Source organism: Anoplolepis gracilipes, chromosome 17 (assembly GCF_047496725.1).
Source record: "Anoplolepis gracilipes chromosome 17, ASM4749672v1, whole genome shotgun sequence".
Lineage (NCBI taxonomy): Eukaryota > Metazoa > Arthropoda > Insecta > Hymenoptera > Formicidae > Anoplolepis > Anoplolepis gracilipes.
The window spans coordinates 590,163-614,539 of NC_132986.1; the positions used below are offsets into that span (position 1 = coordinate 590,163).

General features: G+C 30.6%; 3 protein-coding genes across 7 annotated transcripts; 2 read left to right on the forward strand and 1 right to left on the reverse strand.

The window, feature by feature from the left end:
• The first annotated feature begins 257 nt into the window (after positions 1-257).
• On the forward strand, positions 258-7,595 carry LOC140675442 (macoilin-1). Of its 4 annotated transcripts, none has more exons than XM_072909953.1 (12): positions 258-935; positions 1,720-1,861; positions 1,942-2,068; positions 2,203-2,332; positions 2,482-2,548; positions 2,655-2,871; positions 3,038-3,296; positions 3,398-3,637; positions 3,883-4,041; positions 4,918-5,196; positions 5,308-5,501; positions 5,684-7,595. In XM_072909953.1, the coding sequence occupies exons 1-12, from the start codon at positions 856-858 to the stop codon at positions 5,944-5,946; spliced, it is 2,157 nt and encodes a 718-aa protein (XP_072766054.1). In that variant the 5' UTR covers positions 258-855; the 3' UTR covers positions 5,947-7,595. The 4 variants fall into 4 exon arrangements, with proteins under 4 accessions (XP_072766054.1, XP_072766052.1, XP_072766053.1 ...); XM_072909951.1 differs by having other exon boundaries at positions 259-935; positions 3,865-4,041; XM_072909952.1 differs by having other exon boundaries at positions 260-935; positions 2,655-2,868; positions 3,865-4,041.
• An 884-nt stretch (positions 7,596-8,479) lies between these two features.
• Positions 8,480-14,932, reverse strand: Dcps (Decapping enzyme, scavenger). The gene is made up of 6 exons (XM_072909958.1): positions 14,580-14,932; positions 14,091-14,497; positions 13,856-14,001; positions 13,404-13,740; positions 13,059-13,273; positions 8,480-11,082 (listed from the first exon to the last, which is right to left on the reverse strand). The coding sequence occupies exons 2-5, from the start codon at positions 14,473-14,475 to the stop codon at positions 13,092-13,094; spliced, it is 1,050 nt and encodes a 349-aa protein (XP_072766059.1). The 5' UTR covers positions 14,476-14,497; positions 14,580-14,932; the 3' UTR covers positions 8,480-11,082; positions 13,059-13,091.
• A 199-nt stretch (positions 14,933-15,131) lies between these two features.
• Positions 15,132-24,191, forward strand: Ugp (UDP-glucose pyrophosphorylase). 2 transcript variants are annotated; one of them, XM_072909956.1, is made up of 10 exons: positions 15,132-15,385; positions 21,402-21,638; positions 22,228-22,410; positions 22,541-22,746; positions 22,836-22,911; positions 22,986-23,132; positions 23,226-23,364; positions 23,438-23,575; positions 23,699-23,865; positions 23,977-24,191. In XM_072909956.1, exons 1-10 carry the CDS (start codon positions 15,362-15,364, stop codon positions 24,187-24,189), a joined length of 1,530 nt encoding a protein of 509 aa, XP_072766057.1. In that variant the 5' UTR covers positions 15,132-15,361; the 3' UTR covers positions 24,190-24,191. The 2 variants fall into 2 exon arrangements, with proteins under 2 accessions (XP_072766057.1, XP_072766056.1); XM_072909955.1 differs by lacking the exon at positions 15,132-15,385 and adding an exon at positions 17,271-17,468.
• The last annotated feature ends 186 nt before the right edge of the window (positions 24,192-24,377 follow it).

Here is a 24,377-nt window from a genome sequence, read left to right on the forward strand (position 1 = left end):
AAATTTCTATTTAGCCGCACCTTTCCGCATATAAACAAAGCGCAAAATTGTTCCCTTTCTTTTTTTCCTCCTTTAATGGTACACCTGTCACATGGACCCTTCGCGACGTTTCGTAATCGGCGATTATTCCGTAACGGTTTTCACGCAGCTGCGATAGATAGTCACGGAAGGAAGCCTCGCTTGGTAACGCGCGTCAGAGAAAGACGGTGCGGAAAAAGAGAGAGAACGAGAGAGTGAGAGAGTGAGACAGACGAACGCGTGTTGCCAGGTCGGAGCGCTGTTGAACGCGAGTGAAACCAGCCGATGGACCGACCGCACGGTCGGGAGACATCTACGATCGATAAAGGCTCGTGAGAGACCCCCGAATCCGCGAAATCGTCGCGCGGCGGAAAATCGCGACGGCGCGAGAAAGAGAGAGAGAGAGAGAGGATATATAGAGAAAAAAAAAACGTGAGAGAAAAGAAGAAAGATCGGCCGGTGACGAGCGATCGGGATTAATCGGGATCGCTGCCCTTTCACAGCGATATTTGCCCCGCGAACGAGTCTGCGCGATTAATGTAATCGGCAGGTGATTTCACGTCGCTGATTAAGCGCCATGTCCCGCGATGGACCAATCAGCTGCTTGGTAAACCGCCGTGAGACCTCGAGAATCTGTCCCCCACAGACGAATGACAACAAAAGAGACTGATAGAAGTCGCGCGCGCGAGAGAGAGCCCGAGTTTTTTCGCACGCGAGTGTGTGTTGTATCCCGCGCAGCCGAGGGGTATATCCGCCGCCGCGGCTGCTTTTTTTCCGTTCCCGTAGCGCGCCGCGAGTAACGTCGCTTCGCTAGTGGCTGGAAAGGTGTCGAGGAATATGAAGAGGAGAAATGTCGAGTGCGGTAAGCTTCGGAGGCCCTTGAAACGCAACAAGCTCACCGAGGGAATCTACGGAAGGTAAATCCTCTCTCTCTCGCTCTCTCTCTTTCTCTCTCTCTCTCCCGCTCTCGCCGCCATATGCGTGTTAATATCTACGTCGAGAGGAATGGCCGTTTTCTCTCCTCTCTCGCGACGTTACAGAAAAATAACCAAAAATCCGCGACGCGATCACGGGGGGGGGCACCGGACACTGGCCCCCCTCCCCTCCTTTCCCCCGCGCGGCCGTCAACTCGACGCCGAGAGTCGATCGCGCCAACCAGCCTCGTCTCGTTTGACATTTACCTCCGAGTCATAAACATCCTTTGTATAATACGCTCCTGTTTTTCATGTTTTTCAATTCCCTTGTCTTTCTCTTCCTCTTTCTCTCTCTCTCTCTTTCTCTCTCTCTCTCTCTCTCTCTCTCTCTCTCTCTTTGTCTTTTAATCCTAAATACGTTTCTCTATCTTACATATACACACGCAGCGTTCATGTGCTGCGTGTATGACTTGTAGCAGCTAAATGTCACAATAACAAAATGAAGCAGGCACGACAGTCGATTGACTTTTCGGCGCATTTTATTTTTTTTCTCGTTCAAAAAGAGTACGAGCTCTTATTATGTTATGTAAGTCTCTCGTGTATTCGATAACATCATCTATATGTCTTGTCATCCACAATCTGATATACAGTAAACAAAGGCAAAGAGAGACGTTTACATGTAGATCCTGCGATACAAATGAATAAAATTGTTGTTGTAAACTTTAATTACAACAAGTGCTATTGCAAATCATTTATATAAAATGTACAATTATTATTTTTCTTTCAGTACCTTGCTTTATCTAAAGTTTCTTCTACTATGGGCCATGGTGATTTTGGCAGACTTCATTTTGGAATTCCGTTTTGAATTCTTGTGGCCGTTCTGGCTACTCCTCCGAAGCGTTTACGATTCCTTTAAATATCAAGGCTTGGTAGGTACCAGTTACACAATAATAAACAATCGTGCGTTACGTACATATGTAAATTATATTTCCTCCTTTTTCTGTTTCAGGCCTTCTCTGTATTTTTTATTTGTATCGCACTTACGTCAGATATGATTTGCTTTTTTTTCATCCCTGTGCATTGGCTGTTTTTTGCCGCCAGCACTTATGTTTGGGTGCAATATGTTTGGCACACAGGTAAAGAACAAGATGATTATGACATATCTCTATTATATTGATACAGTCTGTCGTATACTTGAAAAATAGAAAATAGGATATATAGATATTTTATAATTTTACAATGAATATAATTAAATCTTGATACTATCTAGATAAAGGTGTGTGTCTACCGACTGTGATGCTGTGGCTACTATTTCTATATATAGAGGCAGCAGTACGGTTACGTGACTTACGTCATATGCCGTTTCATCTAGACCTCTGTCGGCCGTTTGCAGCACATTGGTATTATTCTTTCTTGTTTTTACAATAATTATAATTCTAAATTTAATACCTTATTAATATCATCTTTATATATCTTTATATATATCTATTGAAATAATCTGCTGACAGTTTACATTTGAAATACATTTTTCTGTAATGTGTATTTTCAGCATTGGCTATCCTGTAGTTACATTGGGCTTTGGTTTTAAGAGCTATGTAGGCTACAGAATGAGGCAGGTTAGTTTTTAACAATTTTACAAACACAGAATAATTTTAAAATGCACTATTGCAGATTATATATGGAATTTATATCTTGATTTCTTTTTTGGGGGGGGTTTCACAGAGAAAACAGAAAGATGTGGCAAAGGAGAACGAGTTCTATCTACAGTTACTGCAGCAAGCACTGCCTCTAGAGCAACAAGCAATGTCGATGCAGCAAATCCAACCACAAGTGCAGTCACAGACGCAACATGTTACTGCGTCGTTGGAACAACACATTAAAACTCAAGCACACAAATTGAGTCCACAATATAATCCAAGCCCTGAAAAAAGCAGAGGTAGCTTGTATTTATTATCAATGAATATTTTCACATCACATATATATATATATATATATATATATATATATATATATATATAAAATCTCTTTCTTTTTGTCTCTTTGAATAAATGAAAGTGTTTTATTACATAAGCACACTTTAAATGTAGCTGTATTTATTCTTTCAGAGGGCAGTAACAGTTCTATAGAAACAAACGTACAAAATGGTGGAGTACACAATAGTAGCCAAATCACATCACAAACACAGAGTGCTACTACCAAAGGTACTCATAGAAAATCTTTAGACAAGAGTGAAAAGCAGGAAGAGCAGCATAATAAACATAATGTATCAAATAATTCACCATCGGACAAAAGTGATAAAAGATTTATACACAGTAATGGAAATACAGTACCACACAGTGATATACAGCTTATTGAGAGGGTGGGGTATGTTCAAAATTTTATATTAAAGAGTGCATTTCTCTTTTCAACTTTATATTTCAATTTCCTACTTTAGGTTTTTACTGATAATCTTTTTTATAAAACAGATCTGTAAATGATTTCGACATAAATGAAGTAGAAAAAGACAAATCTATCAAAGGTTGCGGACATACTACAATAAAATCGCAATCAAACGGTTCGGTAACAGGAAAATGGAACAATGTGAAGGAAAGTCGAGATTCATCGTCGACTACCAATGTTCAACGTGAACGTAAAACTCGACAAGTTAAAAATACAGGTGACATCACGGCAGAGCAACAGAAACAGCAAGACGATTATTATCAAAGGTACATCATAAAAGAGAAATCTCTTTCTTGTAGAAACAATTATAAGGTGCTGCAGAAATATTCTGCTAATAATCCTACATGTTTTTACAAAGGCACAGATCGAAACTCTAATGACAAATCTGGTATTTCTTGCTCTGTATTTAGATCTATCGAATCTAGTATCACCTTGTATACCCTTAGCATAGACTTCTCATCAATTTCTTTAGCATAATTTGTCATTGAAATAGGTTACTGGTGTGTCGCAGGCTCGAGGCAGACATAAAACGCTTGAAATCCGATTTGCAATCAAGTCGACAGTTGGAGCAAGAATTACGATCACAAATCAATACCTTGCTTAACGGAGAGCGACAGGCTAAGGGCGACATCCAACAACTTCAACATGATAATGATCAACTACAAAGCAAGTAAGTGTATTTAATGAGAGTTAGTTTTGTAACTTACAGTTATATGTAATATTTTGTAATGACTCGAGAATTAATATTTTTATAATTTTATATTTCGCATTTTGAATTTTAAGATAGTATATGTGAACTATGAAGTTACAAATTTGTAAATTTCTAATGTTGGTAATTTTTCCGACTTTTATTTTCAGTTATTTTATTAAACATTGAACATTAAACAGTATCATTAAAAAAATATATATCTGATAATATATCTTTTAGCTAAACAGTATATTCACAGGGAAAATACTTTATGTACAAATCTATATAAATTACTAAAATTTATAAAATTTCTCCAAACAATTTAATCAAATTTTTTAATTTTGTAAAATAATTAAATTTATAACATTTATTATATAATTAATTACATACTTATTTTGTTGCCCTAATTTTTGATCGAAATATTAATAATTACCTTTCTATATCCATATTAGTATCCAGACAAAGATTACCATTTGGTAAATATGCAGAAAATTAATTTCTTTAGTCAACCCGCGTTTTCAATTAAAAGTATGAAGACTACATAAAAAAAGGTATATAATACTGTATATTTTTGTATATTTTACGATTGTTTAATAATTATTTTAATCAATTTATAGTTTATGACACACACATGTACAATAAATCTCCAAATATGTCATTAGGGGGTTATTTCTATGTGAAAACTTTTTCATATTCATAAATCTGTTTGTAAAATAATATATATGATTTTATATTATTTTATATATATAGTCAGATATATAAAACTAAGTATTGTAATTTAACTAAAATACAATATATACATGTTCCTATTATGACTTGTGAATTTAAATTGACAAAGCTTAAATTTTTACATTATAGATTGCATGGTCTGGTGACGGCGCGTCAACTGGATAAACAGACGATGTCATCATTGGAAAAGCGAATTGCAGACGAGAGGAAACAACGTACCGCGTGTGAAGCGTCCTTGATCTCCGAACGGAGGGCACGGCGGGCTGCTGAGGAGGCACGTTCCGCGATTCCACCGCCACCGCCTCCGCTTATTAGGCAAGAATGCACGGACGCGTGTAAAAGTCGAAGAGCACAAATGGAACAGGATCTTAAAAATCTGCGCCGTGAACTCAAATCGAAGGAAGAAAGGTAAGAAAGCAAACGTTGCGCAGGCTTCAATTATATATGTGTGTAAGAGTTACATTAGATAATTTCAAATAATCGAATGAAAAATTAATCTTATGCACATTGAAACACCAGGTGTAACGCATTGGAAAAAGACACAGCGCGTTGCAAAGAGAACCACAGAGAGTCTGAAATTTTACTCGCTGCACTCAACGCGCTACAGGACAAAAACGCGCATTTGGAGAACAGCTTGAGCGCAGAGACACGTATAAAACTTGATCTTTTCTCGGCACTCGGCGAGGCCAAGCGACAATTAGAAATCCGAGAAAGTAAGTAATAATTTTATTTCGTTCAATCATTATATTTCGTGTATGTGTATACACTTTTTTAATATTTTCATTGAAAAACATATTTAATTTATTGAAGAAAAAAATTGTGGTCCAATACTATATTACAAATTGTGATGTTACTGTCAATATATGTATCTCATACTATTCTTCTATTAAATCAGGCTTAACCAGATCTTATGAGAAAGAAATCGAGATGTTGAAAACAAAAATAGCGCAAGATTTAGCTGTGATGCCACAAGACACATTTGGTCCAGCGCCAACCTGTGCAACGTCCAAGCTACGTTTAAATAGTGAAGTGAGAGTAGCAGGAACAAAAATACGTTCAAACGAAAGTCCCTGTCCGGGGTGTACCGTGTCGAATTTGGATCCGAATGCGACAGCGTACACGCCTAAAAGCTCCCTCGTAGCATCGACCGAAGCTTAAAAACTGCATTCTCTCTCATCAAAACCCGATAGTAGGATATATCAATTACAAAAGGATGTTTCAAGTTTCTCTGTGGAAATAATAACCATTTAGTTCCTTTAAGTATATGACGAAAATGTGGATTTATCGATATCAGATTTTTCCTATATATTCATCTTCTTTAAGAAGATAATATTTTTATCATATACAGATTCTTAATGTAAAAGAAACCTGAAAGTCTTCCATGAGAAACTTTATGAAACATGTTTTGTATCGTGTCTTGTCCTTTCAAAGAAAAAAAATGAAATCGTTGACATTACTTATGATCACACGATGTGACACATTGGTTTTTAGAATGTCAAAGAAATCCAGTGATTGTCTTAATTTGTAACATTGGTGCTGCGAGTTGATCTTACAGATATACTATATAATAATTTATACCAGTGAACGATAAAAATATTTCCGCAAATGTACAAATATCAATAACAACCTAATATTTATAAAAATCAACATTTTGACTAGGATTATAAATATTTGGGTAATTTAATATTCAAATTATTTATTGTTATCCGATTATATCAAATCCGGATATTTGCATTATTGGATAATTTGAATATCTGGATTATTTTAAGATTCCAAAGAGTTAAATCTACGAATTTGCAAACTTGAATTTACTGTCTGAATTAAAAAAGATAGAATACTAATCTTTGTCATAATAATTATATCAATAATGTAGTAAATTTATTGAAAAAAATTATATATATATATATATATATATATATATATACAATACATATACATATATATTTAACTTTTATATATACATTATATAAATAAAATTAAATGTAAAAAAAGCAAGGTAAAATATTTTCTATTTTAATTGCATTTATATAATGTCAGTCAGGTTTGACATATGCTTTATTAGTCTTCTGTCTATTTTTATCTAATAGATAGCTTGAATCAACAAATTAATAAATGCAAATTCGGATAGATTTTAATTTTTTGAAATACTAAAATCTGATTTAATCTAGATTCGAATATCAGGATTTTTCCGAATAATTCGAATATCGAAATTTAAAAGTAATCAGATAATTTCGTAAATCAATTATTTGGATGTCAGAATACCAGCACATTCGAATGATACTTAGTCCTAATATTGTTTGTATAAGTAAAAAGTTTTATATCCTACAAAAGGATATTTCACGCAGAAAATCTATTTTGCTAAATGTGTTTGTGTGATTAAAATGATAATATATGTTTCTCATATTACACCAGATACATTTCACGATTATCTGTTTATGTATTTTAATATCTATGTTAAAATACATAATATTAATTGATATAATACTAATTGATCTTTAACATTGGCGGAAATTAATAATACACAAATATCTTACAAACGAAACCGCACGATAAAGGAGACGTTAATCTGTACTATGATCTCGCAGCATATGCCTAAACATTGTCAAAGACGTATTCTTATTCAAATCGCATAATTGAAGCTAGTCCACCATACAAACTTTTTATTTAAATATTATTGGCGTGTTGAGCCATTTTACGTTATGCGATTATCATGCGATTATCATCAAAAAGAAACTATTGACAACAATATAAGGAAATATGAATGTTATAACATTCAAGAAAGATCAAAGTAAATGTCACGACGCTAAAATTGTTTTAGATAATCATATGCCCGTACGATGATACTTTCACACACACATACACACACCATACACACATACACACACACACACATATATACGTGCGCGTATTTTTCTGTGCTTTTAAATTCTAATATATTTTTAGTTTAATTTTCTTTTATATGTATTGGCTTTCAAACGATATGAAGTAGCCATTACTTTTCACGAGAGTAAACATATTGTAGATTACAAATGTGTGATAAAAACTTGATCTAATTGAAAAATTTTGGCATACAAAAATCATACTGGTATGAGATGTAATGCCATATGTTTAAAAAAAAGTGGGAAAAAATTTCAATGCGAGATAATTTTATTACAAGTACAAAAGTAGAGAGTAAAATTTATCTTCGTATGATTGCTTTATTTAAGAATATTTAATTCTCTATTTAGCGACATTGAATTGTTGAAATTATATTGTGACTAGATGTAAAGTTTTTTTCTTTTTTTCTTTTATGACGTCCATTAATATAATTTCGGATTTAAGAATAGAAAAGTTTTGTTTTTTTTTTCTTTTGTTTTTTTTTTCTTCCTTTTTCTTTTAATTACTGTTCTTAACATATATGTATATGTATAAAAAATATGTTACACACTTTGACAAATTATGGTACCATTGAAGGCATATGGTACATAATATTTACATGATCTGTCTACTTATAAAAATATAACAATTTACATATGGCATATATTTAAATGCAAATTGTTTTAAATATTTGCACAAATTGTGTGTTTATTAATCTCTATTGGCTTATTAATTACGTTATGAGGAGGTGTTGTATGTTATAATTTTGATTTCTATACAGATTTTTCTTTTATAATCTTTCATCTTAAAAATTGATAAATTGTTATTTAATTTTAATTGGCTTACAGAGTGTTTGGAAGAGTTATTGAGGAGAATGCAATGTGTGTGGCATTACGAATAATCGATAACAATCAAAGATAAAATCGATTGAATAATTAATCGATGTAAACAAAATCTGCAAAAATTTGTTATTTTGTCCGCAAGAAAGCCAGTACTTGTTTCATTACATTGGAAATGTGTAATACTTGTTAACTATTACGAGATCATTCTCTCTCTTCCATAATTGTACATACAAAGCATTGTCATGACAATTTACTTATGGACATTAGTAGTGGATCATGACCAACTAGTCAAGCGAAGAAGGACGTTCTACGAGCACAAATATTTATTAGAAGATATTCAATATTCAAAGCTTTTGTCTTCTATGAAAATAAAGGATACAGAATCCTTTTATTTCATTAAAATTTAATATCTGGACTCTTATCTGGATAATTAATTATACGAGTCCACCTCTCCCAGATGATCCACATAAAGAACGTTATAAAGGCTTTCCTGCACAATGTGTATTATTAAATTCAGAATTTTAATCTTTAAAAAAGCAGTGCTAAATTTGTTCTAACAAAGTTGTATGAGAAAAGTTTTTTAAGTTGCATATGTTAATAATTATATATATATTGTGTATTCATAACTCTCTTCGATACACGAGATATTTAAAAAACTCCGATGGTTGCTAGTTTACAAAAAAACAAAGGATGAACTGTATGTATGCATTTCTGTTTCTGAATTGTTGTCCCAGTGTCAAAGATATTGCACTTACTTTTGATCTTGCGAATAAATCGTTGATAAGTTTCGAGAGATTTGCGTTTACTTACATTTGTTTGTACATGGATAATGTAGCGAAGACGATACAATGAAGAAATATGTAAATATTTGTCGGAAAAAGAAACTTTGATACCGCCTTTGGTAACGCATGGATGTGATTGTTAGAATTGTTAGGGCACTTGCGTGGCATAGTCATTTCTGCTATACAAGGTCACTTTAAGTTACGAGTACGATATTTGCCGATTTCATTGACACGAGGTTCAGACATGAAAACATATTAAAATGACAAGCTTGTCAATAAAAAATAAAGGTCAAGGAAACTATTAATTGTAAAAAAAAAAAGCATCGATCGTGAATTTATGTACCTGACCAGAATGTGTAGTAATTTTTTTTTCTTGGCTAATTTACTTATTTTGGATTCAATTCCATTAGAAGGCTGGCTTAATGAGCAATTAATATTATTACGTAACGAGAGATAATATCGTGCACATTGAGTTATTGTGATATGCATACATATACACAGCCACAAAGAAAAAAAAAAAACGCGCGCATATAAAACACACGTACACACACGCATATATTATCACGTGTAAATATACATTCGCTTTTTACATATTTATTTGTGTATACTCGTACATTGCGTGCACGGATCACATGTGCAGTTATTTACGTGTATATACATGCATATATGTATAATTATTTTAGTTATTATACAATGATGTTCTCTTACCATAATAAATTAATAATGAGATAATTAATCGACCGCCGTAGGTAAGTTTCCTATTTCCAAACGCATTATTTCACTTCGCGCGAAAGATAAGAGGAAGATGTGCATAAAACGTACAAGTACTTAATTTTTTATCTTACAATTAGATTTCATATCCAGCGTTTTTTTTTGAATGTGTGAGAGAGAGAAAGAGAGTAAAAAAAATGAGGTGTGCACAAATTCAGGTACTCTTGTAATACCTGCTTCCTGCATAATTTGTAAGTTTCCTGATATTTTACACAACTTATAATTTATTAAGTCGGCGAGGACAATAAAAAGTTTTTCCGTTTTATATCAAAATTTCGGCGTTCACAGTCTAATCGTAATTTCAGTAAAGAAAAAAAGGGAAAAGTATCGCGGATGTTTTTTTTTTTTTTTTTTTTACACATTAGTTATTGTAAAGTCTTATGCGCTTCCGAGAACATTTAACACTGCGTACTTATTTTGTTATTATTTATAGCGTTAAGTAATCGCCGAGCGAGACGAATGTAGCATAATAATTAAGTTGCAACAACAACACGGCTATTGATCTCATTATATATTGCGCGGTCGTACACACGCAAATGCCCTTATTAAAATATTTAAAGAAAAAAGAAACCAACATGTGGAGTGACTCGTTGAGAAAATTTTTAACATATTGTAACGCTTTTTGTGGATAAATCAGATGAAACGAATGTGTCACACACGTCGACGTACAATCTTGATTGATGCCTAAAACCAAACGAAGAACCACAGACGTGCATTTCATATATCACCCCACATATGTGAGCGTCTGTTTAATGAAAATAAGAAAAATGATAAAAATCTGGATAAACAATTTCTTTTATCATCGATAAGATTCTCGTAAAACATGTAAACATGTAACACAGCATATACGCTACCCACTATCATACATGCGTTTCTATCGTTAATTCATATAACTTGAGCTTATGTGAGAATCCTGTTCGAACTACTGGCACTTTTCATTCTGGTGCTATACAACAATCTCATCTATTTATAATGATTCTTCTTCCGCATATTTCCTGTCTATCAGTCCGTCATATAGAATATATTTGACTTTTGTTTTCATACTGAAATATACATGATTTATAAATTTTCTTCTTTCATCCTTTTAAGAGTATGAAATTTCCTATCGGATAAAAATTGAAATTTCCCTCCTTGCTGAATGTTTTAAATTTCGTAAAAGAAATATGGTTCTTTCACACAATTTTTGTAGATTTTGAAAAAATAATGTAAATTTTTTAATAGAATAATATTGCTTCACATTGTTGTCATTCAATAGATCCAGATGTAAAAAAAGACTTAGATACAAGTGACAAATTTTGAAAGAAGCCATTGATAATGGTGTTTGATATCAAATAGAAACTCTGAAACACTTATCTTTGAATAAAAGTCATATAAATGAAATCACTTGCTAGAAGAAAAATATTTAGAAATTATTTTTGAATATATATATATATATATATATATATATATATATATATATATATGTATATGTATATATATTAAAATTATTTAATTATACGAAAAGACGGCAACTTTTTCAAAACATAAGGAATTAGAAAGATTATTGATATTAATAGTGGATGACTTTTCATTATGTATTATGTATCGCATCTATACTGATATTTATTAAAATAAACATTGTAAAAACCTACAAATATTGCGTATAATTTATATATCAATAATTATAATACAAGCATTGTGAGATTTATAAAAATTCCAATACTAATGACTTGAAATATAATTTAATAACGTTACATTTTTATTTATCATGTACAATTTCGTTCTCACATACTTCTTTTTATATATCTTCCGTTTCTTTTCTAATATGAAAATAATTAAAAGCTAGGAGGGAAATTTTCACGATTTATAAAAGCCATTATCTCGATGGTGACACTAGCGACATAAAATCACATATTTTGAATAAATATTATTTCATCTAATGAAAATATATAAACGAATTCTTATAGAGAATCAGCTTGTGCAGAAACAAGAGTTAAGAATTTGTAAAAGTCAATCTTCTGAATAATGTTAATCCGATTGACAGTCTCTTTTATAAACAGGATAAGATTCATTCAATGTAATAGTAACTACCTATGAGCAATACAAAAATGAGCAAATGTGTTAGCTGACAATATAATGTAGAAAACATCAATATGAAATTTTATTTACTTGATTTAAGTAAAATGTTATAATTAAAGTTGTATTTACATGCTCTATTTAATCTTGAAAATACTTATTAAATAATACTACTATTTTATTTTGTGATCTAAGATATAAGAATGGATGGGAATTTAAGGTGAACCTAAAGAAGTCTAATACTATATGCAATATGACAATGACAAAATTTTTAATAAAACACGTATATATATACATATATATATATATATATATGTATATATAGACACATATATGTACATATACATACATTATACTATATATGTATATGTATGTATGTATGCCATATATATAAGCTTTTTTCCTTTTGTTTCAAAAATACTTTACTGCTCTCTACTAAATGTGTCAACTCAATGCATCATACACAGATATAAATAAAAAGATTTAAAAGCCTCAAAAATAAGAAATTATAATTAATAAAGGATTTATTATTTTGCCCTCTTATCAAATTATTAAATTATATATATACTTTTATACTACTTTTTTGTAGATTTTTCTTACATAAATGAAACATTTATAATTTCATAAATGAATACACATAAATTTTTAATTTTTTTGACTTTTCTTAAGATTTTATATTTTACATCAAATAAAATAATTTAAAAATAAGTACAATAGCTTATCTATTTCTAGAAAATATATCATTTTAAGAATTAAAAAAAAAATTAATATAAATTTTTAACTGTTGATAACATTAGTTTTGTGTTTTTAATGTTTTCTGTTCATTTGAAGAGCAAACATTTTTGTCAAAGATATTTTTAATTAATAACACTGCATGTTTTGCAACGTTTTTCTTATTTTAAAATAGTAAATAAAATACATATTATAAATTCTTATTGAATGATAATCAAAATATAAAACTTACGTTTCTTTTTTTCGATATAAAGTCTCATTTATATTATTTACAGTCTAATGTCTCACATGTGGATGTTTCTAGAGCTCCGTGAGATTTAAATTTTTCATAGAGCGGACTATCTTTAAATACTATGTACGAAAGGACTGCTTTTGTATAATAGTCTGACATCAGTTCTAAATTGCTTATAACTGTTGATAACAGATGTGCTTTTGCGACGTATATTCCTAAATAAAAGAAAATAAGATTCTATAGTTAAAAACATTTGCTATTCATTCTTAAATTATTCAACATATACCTTCTTTTTATTATAGATTATCAATTAATAATTTTTATAGTTTTGTTATATTGACTTACCTGGTGCTTCAAACATAAGATAGCAGAAATGCACATGTAAATAATAATATGAAGGCTGATAATGGAAATATATTCTAAGCTGCGATGCTGGTATATTGAATTTTTTACTGATTGCCGTTGTCCCAGCATCTCGTATATTTCTTAATAAAGGAAGATGAGAGGCATTCAATTCTCTCAATGATCTTATTTTTTGAAAGGGTAGAGCTAATAATTTTAACGAATCCAGCTGTTTATCCCATTTAAAATCTGTCACCAATACAAAACCATTGTTCTTGTCAGAATCCTCATAGATAATACTTTCTTGTTCGGCTTTATGCTCCAGAATATTTGTTATCCACTAAAAGAGAAGCAATATTAAAAAAAAAAAAAAAAAATTGTACGGTTGACTTTCAATGTAAGAAATTATGCCAAGTAATTCAATATTATTTTTTAGATAAATTTTATATATATACCTCCAAACTTAGACTTTTTGATTCTATATAAGGAAGAGTGACTTTCTGATAAAGTTCGTACGTTTCATCTATCATATATAATTCTTGTCTCGTATATTTATCAATGTGAGTCTGCGTAGCAGGATATATCACGGACGTTTGTATGCCTTGAGAAACAGAAAGAAAATGGATTTGTTTGTAAACAAATATATAATCAATACACAGTAATACACGAAAAATCGACAGATCAATGTACTGTTATGTTCCTCGGTAGGAAAGCAGTCGTAGTTCCTATAAATATCGTTGGTGAAATACTTTCGAAAGAGCGTTCTCCCGTCGAAGAAACCTTTCTCCAGGGTCAACTTGTCTTGGGGGAAGCTCTTCTGTTCGAGCAAAACGATCGCCGAGCCCTCGCGATCCTCGAATGTTCCTTCCATACATATCAACTTTCTTACACAATTGTTTTGCAGTATCCTTGTCACTTTGAAATTTGACAGATTCAATTCTGTCACATCGTTCTCGCTCGTGTCTTTTTCGACCGTACTCTCAGTCGCGTCTACGTCGTTTAATTTTACCTTCTTCGCCGGTAGACAATCTCCGTCATTGACATCGACTCCGTCATTTGCACATTTCTCCGCCATATCGCGTCACCCTATATAAACCCTTTAATTAAAAATAAAATAATTAAACACTCGGTGCGCCTTAAATATGCAAAAGAGTGTCGGATAATCGAAAAGAGAATCACGTTGGGACAAGTATTTCTTCTTCCTTATTTCTTCTGTCCTTTTTTAGACACCTTGCGCTGCACTCCGTATGATATGCTACAAAAAATTTCGAAGCATTTGATTGACCGAGAATCTCCGCTCCTTTTATCCCGATTGGTCAAATTCCGAATTGAACGATTCGAACTTTATAGCGTCAAATAAACTGCATTCTCGATATCATATATATATTTGAAATCTCTGTCAGACACCCATATGATTTTTTTCTGTCACGCACGATATAACGTCACAGTACATTTGACAATTTTGACAAGTTATCGCGTGAAAGTGCGGGTTTCGCGACGCGTTTCGAAGCATCCGTAGCATCGATTGGACTGCAAGTATTTTTTTATTTTTTTTTAATTAAAAATTCAAGTCGCGCACTCTAGCGACGAAACGCAAAGATAAGGTAGCGATGTTACGTTACCATCGGTAAGTAACATCGCTACCCGGTACAGTCGACGTAATGTCAATTATCGGCTTGTCAACGTCACACGTATGTACATACATACGTATATAAAAGCCGGCGTACACATATTTTTGCGGCTGAAAATAATCAAAGCAAGTACGCACAAATTCTTTCGTAACAGTTTCGAATATTTTACATACAGTGTGCTTAGGTAACTACGCAGTAACCACGTTCGAAAACCAACATCGAACGCGGTTAGGTTAGGTTAGGTTTCGGCCAGGTACTGTGACCTGTTGTGACCTTCGCTACAGCGTGAAGGACATACTTAGTACAAGTGCGACGGGTGTTTGAGAAAGAATGTTGCAAGTCGATGACAGAAAGGTAAAATAAAAGTTTCAAAAATAAGTCTTCTGGCTTTACTGTATCGCATTAGTTCATTTGACTTTTTCTTTTCGTGCGTGATCTGTCTCTCCCGCTCCCGCTCTTTATTCTCACACATTTTATTATCTTTTACTTCGCTTGATAAGAATTGATATAGCTGACGATTGATGACACTTAATTGAAGATTTTTTCATTCTATTTGTTTGTTTTGTTTTTTTTATATTTTTTTTAGCAATTGACATAATCTCTTACTCGGTATGTGTGACTTTCAGGTTAGGTGTATTTTATCTCTATAAATAAGGAAAAAACGACTAAAAAGAGACTTAAGATAAATAATGTACAAGCAAAATAAAACTATTAATGGTTGACAATTTATTAATTAAGATATTTCGGTTCTTTTTTTAATTTTTTCAGTTATAAATTATGAATAAAAACATTATTATATATTATTATGCAATCGAAAACAAAGGAATTGAAAAACTACCTTTCGTATAAGAAGCCTTCTATGGTGTTTTAGCTGTTGAAAAAATGCAAGCACCATAGGGTTTATTAAGTTTTCCATCCATTTATTATCTGTAAATCAATCACTTTTGATTAAAAAAACAATAAAAATAGAGAAGCTATTCACACATTAAAGTTTTTGAACAACTAGTGATACATTGATTTACTGATAAGCTACTATATGAAATACATATTACTTTTTACATAAAATATGTATTAATTCCTTAGTTTTTAAACTATTATGTTTATTTCATATATTTAATTATATAAAACATATTTCATTCAATTATAATTCAATTATAATTTATTGTATATATGTATAATAACTGTAATAATTGAATAATAGCCGATTTGTCTAAATTTTAGTTTTATAGATATGTGTTATTTATATTCAGAGTTTTTTTTAACTTCCTGTATTTATATTTATAATAATGACTGCAGTCAAAGTTTTCAAGACAGCATTGAATTTATTGCTGATAAATTATTTATATTGTATTTACATTTTCTTTCAGTTTGTATATAAATATATACATTACATTTATCACTGATAATTATTTATATTACATTTTTCAATTTATATGTATATATATATATATATATATATATATATATATATATATATATATATATATATATATATATATAGATATATATATACATTGCATTTATCATTGATAAATTTTTTATACTATATTTCAATTTATGTATATATATGTATAATATATGGTTTTTAAATTTTAATAAATTATACCTATTTCAGAGAATTATGTGTCAAATGATATTTTGTCCAAGATTTGATAAAAATATTTGTATTAGAATTTATTTCAATTGCAATTTCAAATATGTGTGTGTATAGCAATCAAGAATGAAATTCAGTTCTGCTATACATACATTAGTATGATCGAAAATATTTTTTACTTATAATTGATGCTCATTTTTAATATAAAAAAATATCATGTGATCCAAAATAATCTGGGTATATATTGCTTTCCTAAATGGTTCCTAAATAATAATATTAGATACATGGAACCAATTAGTATATTTATTACGCGATGTTTAATAATGAACATCATATGTTAATGAAAAGATGTTTTAATTAGCATGCACGATTATATGTAATGAAATATGAATAATTCAAAACTTTGTACAAAAATAAGCTAGAAAAAAATGCATAAACATATATTTACGAGCAATTGATGAAATAAGAGGAAATACAAAAAAGAGAAGGAAACTTACATAAAATTTTTTTTGTGATTTATAGTCAGAAATGTCAAGGCGTGTGTAGTCCCGAAGTTATAACGCACACATGTTTAGCGATGCCGGATATATATATATATATATGACTGACTGGATTTGCTGATAGTTCTCTCTAATCTAGAACATGTTTCGCATTGATATATTTTCATAATTCCCGCGGAATAAACTTATTCGCATTTTAAATAACGCGCCTCGAGCGAGCCGTCGAATAATCTCGCTTCAACGAAATCTCACGCGTTACGATTTTACGATGTCGCATTCGTTGTCCGCCGGCCGTTCGATACAGTTGGGTGTCAAGATCCCATTCATGGAGTATCTGCTACAAGTAAGTTACCTTGAGAGGAATAGAAACATATATATATATACCCAAGTAGAACATAAAGTCACGATATAATGTCAAAGTAACGTCAAGTTACGTCAAAATGACGAGAATATAACAAGAAAAACTCACTTTTTCATCATTTTTTTTGTCATTTTGACGTATTTTGACATTATTGTGACTTTCGGTTCTACCAGGATATATACTTTTTGAGGAGCGCGTGCGATATCGATTGCTCGAGAGAGAGATCTCTCTCGAGATTTTCTTCAAAACTTGTAAACTCGTAAACGCAAAGAATCGAATGGATTTTTCATTCAATTGCGTTTAATCATCGTCGAGGAATCGTAATCTAATCGTAATCTCGTGTATATATATATATATATATATATATATATATTTCATTTTTTAAAAATCTCGTTTATTCGAAATTCTCGCTTCTGCGAAATACAAGTCCTTGCACTGACACGTGTATCTGTTATAGTGCTTGTTATCAATTTACTAGAAAACTTGAAGAGAAGAGAGACGTATGATAGTCAAGGAGAATTATGTCATTGTTAGATTTTCACAGAGGATGTCATTATATCTATATAAAGCGACTCGTATAAAACGTAGCAAAACAAAGTTTTTTTATTTCTTGTTTTTGCGTAGAAATGACAATTAAACCAGAATTTTCATTCTAACAAAATAACGAACAGCAAATGTTTGCGTTTATTAACACACTGTAATTTTCGCGTTTACATATATTTTCTGTATGCGTGTGAAATAAAAATTATTTTTTAGAGGTAATAGATAAATTCTTATAGTCGATATTTCCTTTCTTAATTGCGTATTAAGTGAAAAATCTCCTTGAAAGATATTTTTAATTGCGTTACATTATCCAAGATATAGTGATGCTGTTAAAATTAAAGCGCTTGAAAGCTCAACAAGAATTAATGGTTATCCAAGTTTTTGCGTCTCTATCTGTTGTTATATAAGTTAATGATAGGCTAATCTAATTCAAGTGCGTCACATTAAGATATAATCATTCGTTAACCCTTGACAATCGAACGATTTATGGCGTTCTTATCGCACCAATCTTTTCACATATCAATTATCTTCTTTGAGGGCGACGACTGTTCTCCAATTTATAAATTGTGTTTTTCTAGAGTTAAGAGAAAACGCGAGAACTGTAGTAGGAAGATTAGAGTTGATTGTCAGAGATTAATGGAGAGATGGAGGGAGGGGGGAGATTTTTTTTCTATTTTACGTCAGAGTGGAATTAGAGATATATAAAATATACATCAGAAAGATATGAAATATGTGAATCGAGACATTTCATATAAACAGGGTATTTCTCAATTTATTCCTCTCAAAACTTTTATTTTTGATTGTAGAAAAATGCTTTAAACAAAAATTGTTTGGCTTGAAGGGAAACATAAGATCGTGTCATTGATTTGATCTTGATAATACATGTCAAAGTCATATAAAGGTCAACTATACATATTCTTTTTTAATGGAACTACCCTATTTTTTTATATAAATCGACTTCTCGCAATATTCTGCGTAAAAAAGTTATAAGGTACGATAGTTAAAAATTCAATAGTTTACGAGATATTTAATACTTTAATTTGACATAATTTTATATAAATTGTAAAGTATCTCATAAAAAATTAATTTTTTTATTATCTTGCGTTAATACATTTATGCACAAAATAATGAGAAGAATCAATTGGTGTAAAGAAAATACATAAGTGTCTGAAAGAAGAGATATGAATTTGTAACGAGCAGTTACATATTGGCACATACAAGGTCAAATCAATGGCACCATTTTATGTCTCCCTTCGAACCAAACAACTTTTATCTGAATTTTTTTCTATAACCAAAAAATTAAAGAGTTTTTGGAAGACGGCAAATAAAAATGGAACATCCTGTATATAGGTATATAATTATATTTCATAAAAACTGACGAAGAAAAGTATTTTTCTGTGTGAGTTTTTACTATTTTTTTATCTAACTTCAATTATATTTTATTCACGTTTAATGAGTTATTTTATATTTATAACAAATAATTAGATAACGATTATTATGTTGAATTTAGTTACGTCACCTAAGAAGATCAAAATGTCTGACATGCTTCTAATTATTATCTTATAAACACTTGTTATCATTAATATTTACATATATATTTTAGTTTCTTCCTTTACTATTGATTGACTTTTATTCTGTTTCGATTAATCTTTTCGAAAAAGAAATTTCCTGAAAAAGAATCATAATAAATATCTGAATTCTGAGAACTAATGATTTGGAATGAAAAGATAAAACTTATGATATGGACCCATTCCTCTAGAAATTATCTTATCAGAGTCATAAAGGTTAACAGAAGCCAACATTATCCAATTATTATTTCGTCATCAACAGTCTCAGGCAAAAGTGCAAGAAGATTTATTTGTTAATACACGAGTAATTACTGAAAAATATCAATTTTCTGCAATAACGAATATGCGTTTTTTATTGCGGGCAATTAAATCTCAATTTATAGAATATTTTTTTATAAATTGTCGCGAAATAATACGAAAGAATACTATCTCGGTACAGTTAAAAATTAAAGTTTTAAATAAGCGATTATATATGTACATTATACATTCCGTACATTTATTTTATCATTCTCCACTCATCCATAATTTAAAAATAAATTTATCATATCTAAATATGTTATCAGTGAAGTCAAGGTTTGGAATACCTTTGGCGAAATTTCGTAATTTATTTCTTTTTTTCTAAAATTAAAATTGTAAAATTTTTAGAAGCTAAACATAAATTAAATAAACACGCTACACTTTGGATTTAATCCTATTATTCACTCGAAAATTTGTGCTTCTCAGATAGCACAAAATATTTATAATAATTATTTAAATATTTATCAAAATATAAATTTTTTAAGATTTTAGATTGAATAGATCATAAATATCTACCATAAATATTTAAATATCCTAGCAAATATTTGAGAAATATTTACAAAGTAATTACTGTAAATATTTATTTTTTACTCATCATAAATATTATATAAAATATTTCATTTATATTTTAAAAATATGTCGAATAAAGATTTTTATAAAATATGTATAAATATTTATGTAATATTTCAAAAAAATATTTATCATAAATATTGTGTGCTGTCTGGGTTACAATTAGTCGCGATATACACAATAATCAAAGGTCATAGAGACGTTGTATTAAACATTAATCATTCCTTATTTCTATTAATCGAGAAAAATGTCAAGAACATGTCGAGAAATATTAATTTTTCTAATCCTGCACATACAAGATGAAACAACGTTCTATTATAAATAATCTATTCATAACTGGATTGTCATGCTAATTTTCATTTTAGACTTGCATTAGATTTGTCCTCGTAGTACGTACACGCAACTCGTGTCGGTATAATTTTTTCTTTTTTGTCGAAACACACTCTAACAATAAGTATTGCTTAACAATAAATTTCTGTCATTCGTCTTTCGAGATTTCTCGGACGTGCACGACGTGTCGATTGCTCTCGATTATTTTCAAACAAACGACGATTTGTTACACATCAAAAAAATAAGGAAGGAAGGAAGGAAAGACAGATCTCTTCGTGTGTGTGTGTGCTCTCATTTATTTACAACGCCTAATTACGCAGCCAATTTTGCATTTCTACACGGGAATTTTACGATCTTGGAGAGGAGATTTTAGCGAACTTTTTTTTAAAGGAGGACAACTGATATAAACACCTTGATCATCTTATTTACGATTTATTTTTTTCTATTTTTTTTTAAACTATTTTTTTTTTTACGGCTGCTGTTTTTTAAAAGTGACCATGCGTGCGCTTTTGCACTCGTTCGGCGATCGATTTGCAGGAACGGAGGGGGAGGATTTCATGAGGAGAATAGGTAAAAAAATCTTGGTCTACTTTCGTTAATTCCGTAGGCTCGCGGTCACCAACGCAGCTCTTCAGATACGCAGGCGTTTCGCGAGCGTACGAAGAGAGATGCACGGGCCGAATTGCAACGCGAACTCGAGAAGCTGCAGGCGACCGCCCGCGAGGACAAGAAGGAGATGACGAGCCGGCAATTCGCCGGATTCAAGCATCTGTTCGATCGATTCCTGCAGGAGGAGGGTCCATCCTTGGAATGGGATCACATTCAAAAACTGCCCGAAGAAGCGGTAAGAAAAAAATCTCTTTCTTCCCGAAGAAACTTAAATAACATCCTATTACTCTGTTTTAATTAATAAATTCTATTTTTAATTTTGGCAAATTGAAAACGAAGAGATTAAGAATTGTAAGACGATATAATCAGAAAAAAGCTTATTTGTATCCCAGACAGCACAAAATATTTATAATAATTATTTAAATATCTTATTAAATATTTTTAAGATTTCAGATTGAATAGATCATAAATATTTATCATAAATATCCTAGAAAATATTTGAGAAATTATTTATAAAATAATTACTATAAATATTTATTTTTACTCACCATAAATATATTATATAAAATATTTCATCTATATTTTAAAAATACGTTGAATAAAGATTTTTATAAAATATTTATATAATATTTCAAAAAATTATGTTTTCATAAATATTTATCATAAATATGGTGTGCTGTCTGGGATATTGAAAGATCCTGTATTTTAAACTATCTTCTACAACAAACTTTAAAAACGCATATTTTTTTTCAACATATCCTAATTAATATTGTTTTATTAATAATTAATAAAATACACTGAATCGAAATTGTGTGTTTTTACAGGTCAAAAATTATAACTCTTTGCCAACACCGGAAAATAATGAAGTAAAGGCATTACTGGACAAATTGGTTGTAGTTAAATTAAATGGCGGTCTTGGAACAAGCATGGGATGTCACGGACCGAAATCTGTCATCGCTGTACGAAACGGATTGACTTTTTTGGATCTTACCGTTCAACAAATCGAGGTATTTCAATAATAAATTATCGATTGTTTACTTATATGTACCATCACGTTATGTAATGATCGATCTATCTCTCTTTCTCTTTATCAGTTATATAATTGTAATAATTAATAAAAAAAACTTCCATTAACAGCATCTGAATAAAACGTACAACGCCAATGTGCCACTCATATTGATGAATTCATTTAACACTGATGACGACACGCAACGCATAATTAGGAAATACAAGGGAATAGATATAGATATTTATACTTTTAATCAGAGTTGTTATCCGCGTATAAATAGGGATTCTCTACTTCCGATAGCTAAGCATACTCAAGTCGAGGAAGATATTGAATGGTAAAATGATTTTTATATAAAGATATTAATACTTTTTATTAATTTTTTTAACGATAGCACTCGTTAAGTAATGTATAATCTGTTTACAGCTGGTACCCGCCTGGTCACGGGGATTTTTATGAGAGTTTTCAGAACTCTGGTTTACTTAAAAAGTTTATTCGAGAGGTATGAGATTTCGTTTTTTTTAGTGCTCATTAATAATATTTAATCTACTTACAAAAATATATAATTTTTTCCAGGGCCGTGAATATTGTTTCATTTCGAATATAGATAATCTCGGTGCCACAGTGGATATTAAAATCTTGAAATTATTGTTAAGTGAAGCACCACAATCCAGTTTGGAATTTCTCATGGAAGTAACTGACAAGACACGAGCGGATGTCAAAGTACGTGAAAATTATTTGGAATTCTTTGAAAATAATGATAATCGTAATTGCATATTTTATTTTATATATGTATATGTATATGTATATGTATAGGGTGGTACACTTATAAAATATGAAGATAAACTTCGTCTTCTTGAAATAGCTCAAGTTCCTAAGGATCATATGGATGATTTTAAATCTGTCAAAACATTTAAATATTTCAATACTAATAATCTTTGGGTTAAACTCAGTGGTATGTATTTTTTGGTTTAACATAAATAATAAACATTAGAGCTGTAATTAAACAACAAACACTATTTCTTCAGCCATTGAGAGAGTACTTGAAAATAATGTGCTGAATATGGAGATAATAGTAAACAACAAAACTTTCGCGAACGGTCTAAATATAATACAACTTGAAACAGCTGTAGGAGCTGCTATGAAATCATTCGAAGGAAGTATTGGTAAGTTCAAAGATAAAATACTTTAAACTAAATTATCTTTCTCTATAATTATATTTCCATAATTACTATTTTTTAATATCAATTTTATTTTTAAAAACTTTAAAACTATATTTAATATTATAGGTATTAATGTGCCACGCAGTAGATTCCTCCCAGTAAAAAAGACTTCTGATTTGATGCTTGTTATGAGTAATCTGTATACTCTACGTAACGGATCTCTTGTAATGAGTCCTCAAAGGATGTTCCCCACAACACCTCTCATCAAATTAGGGGACAATCATTTTTCAAAAGTTAGTATAAACTTACCTCCTATTCTAATCTCTGTTTTATAAATTTATAAATTTTATTTTTAATATAATGATACATGTTACTGTTTATTAATTTTTCTTTTTTGCCCTAAGGTAAAAGAATTTTTGACTAGATTTCCGACAATACCAGATCTCCTTGAATTGGATCATTTGACAGTGTCAGGCGATGTTACCTTTGGAAAGGGGGTGACACTGAAAGGCACAGTTATTATAATCGCCAATCACGGAGAACGCATAGATCTACCTTCTGGAACAGTTTTAGAAAATAAGATTGTATCGGGCAATCTACGCATATTGGATCACTAATTTACAACAAAAAGCATAATGGCTTGTTATCTTGGAGAATTTATATAAATGTTTGAGAGTATGTCTGTTTTCAGCCATTATGTATCTTAAATTAACTAGTCAAGCAATTTAATTGTATATATATATATATATATATATATATATATTCATAATGTATTTTAGAAAAAAAGATCGAAGATATATTTCTA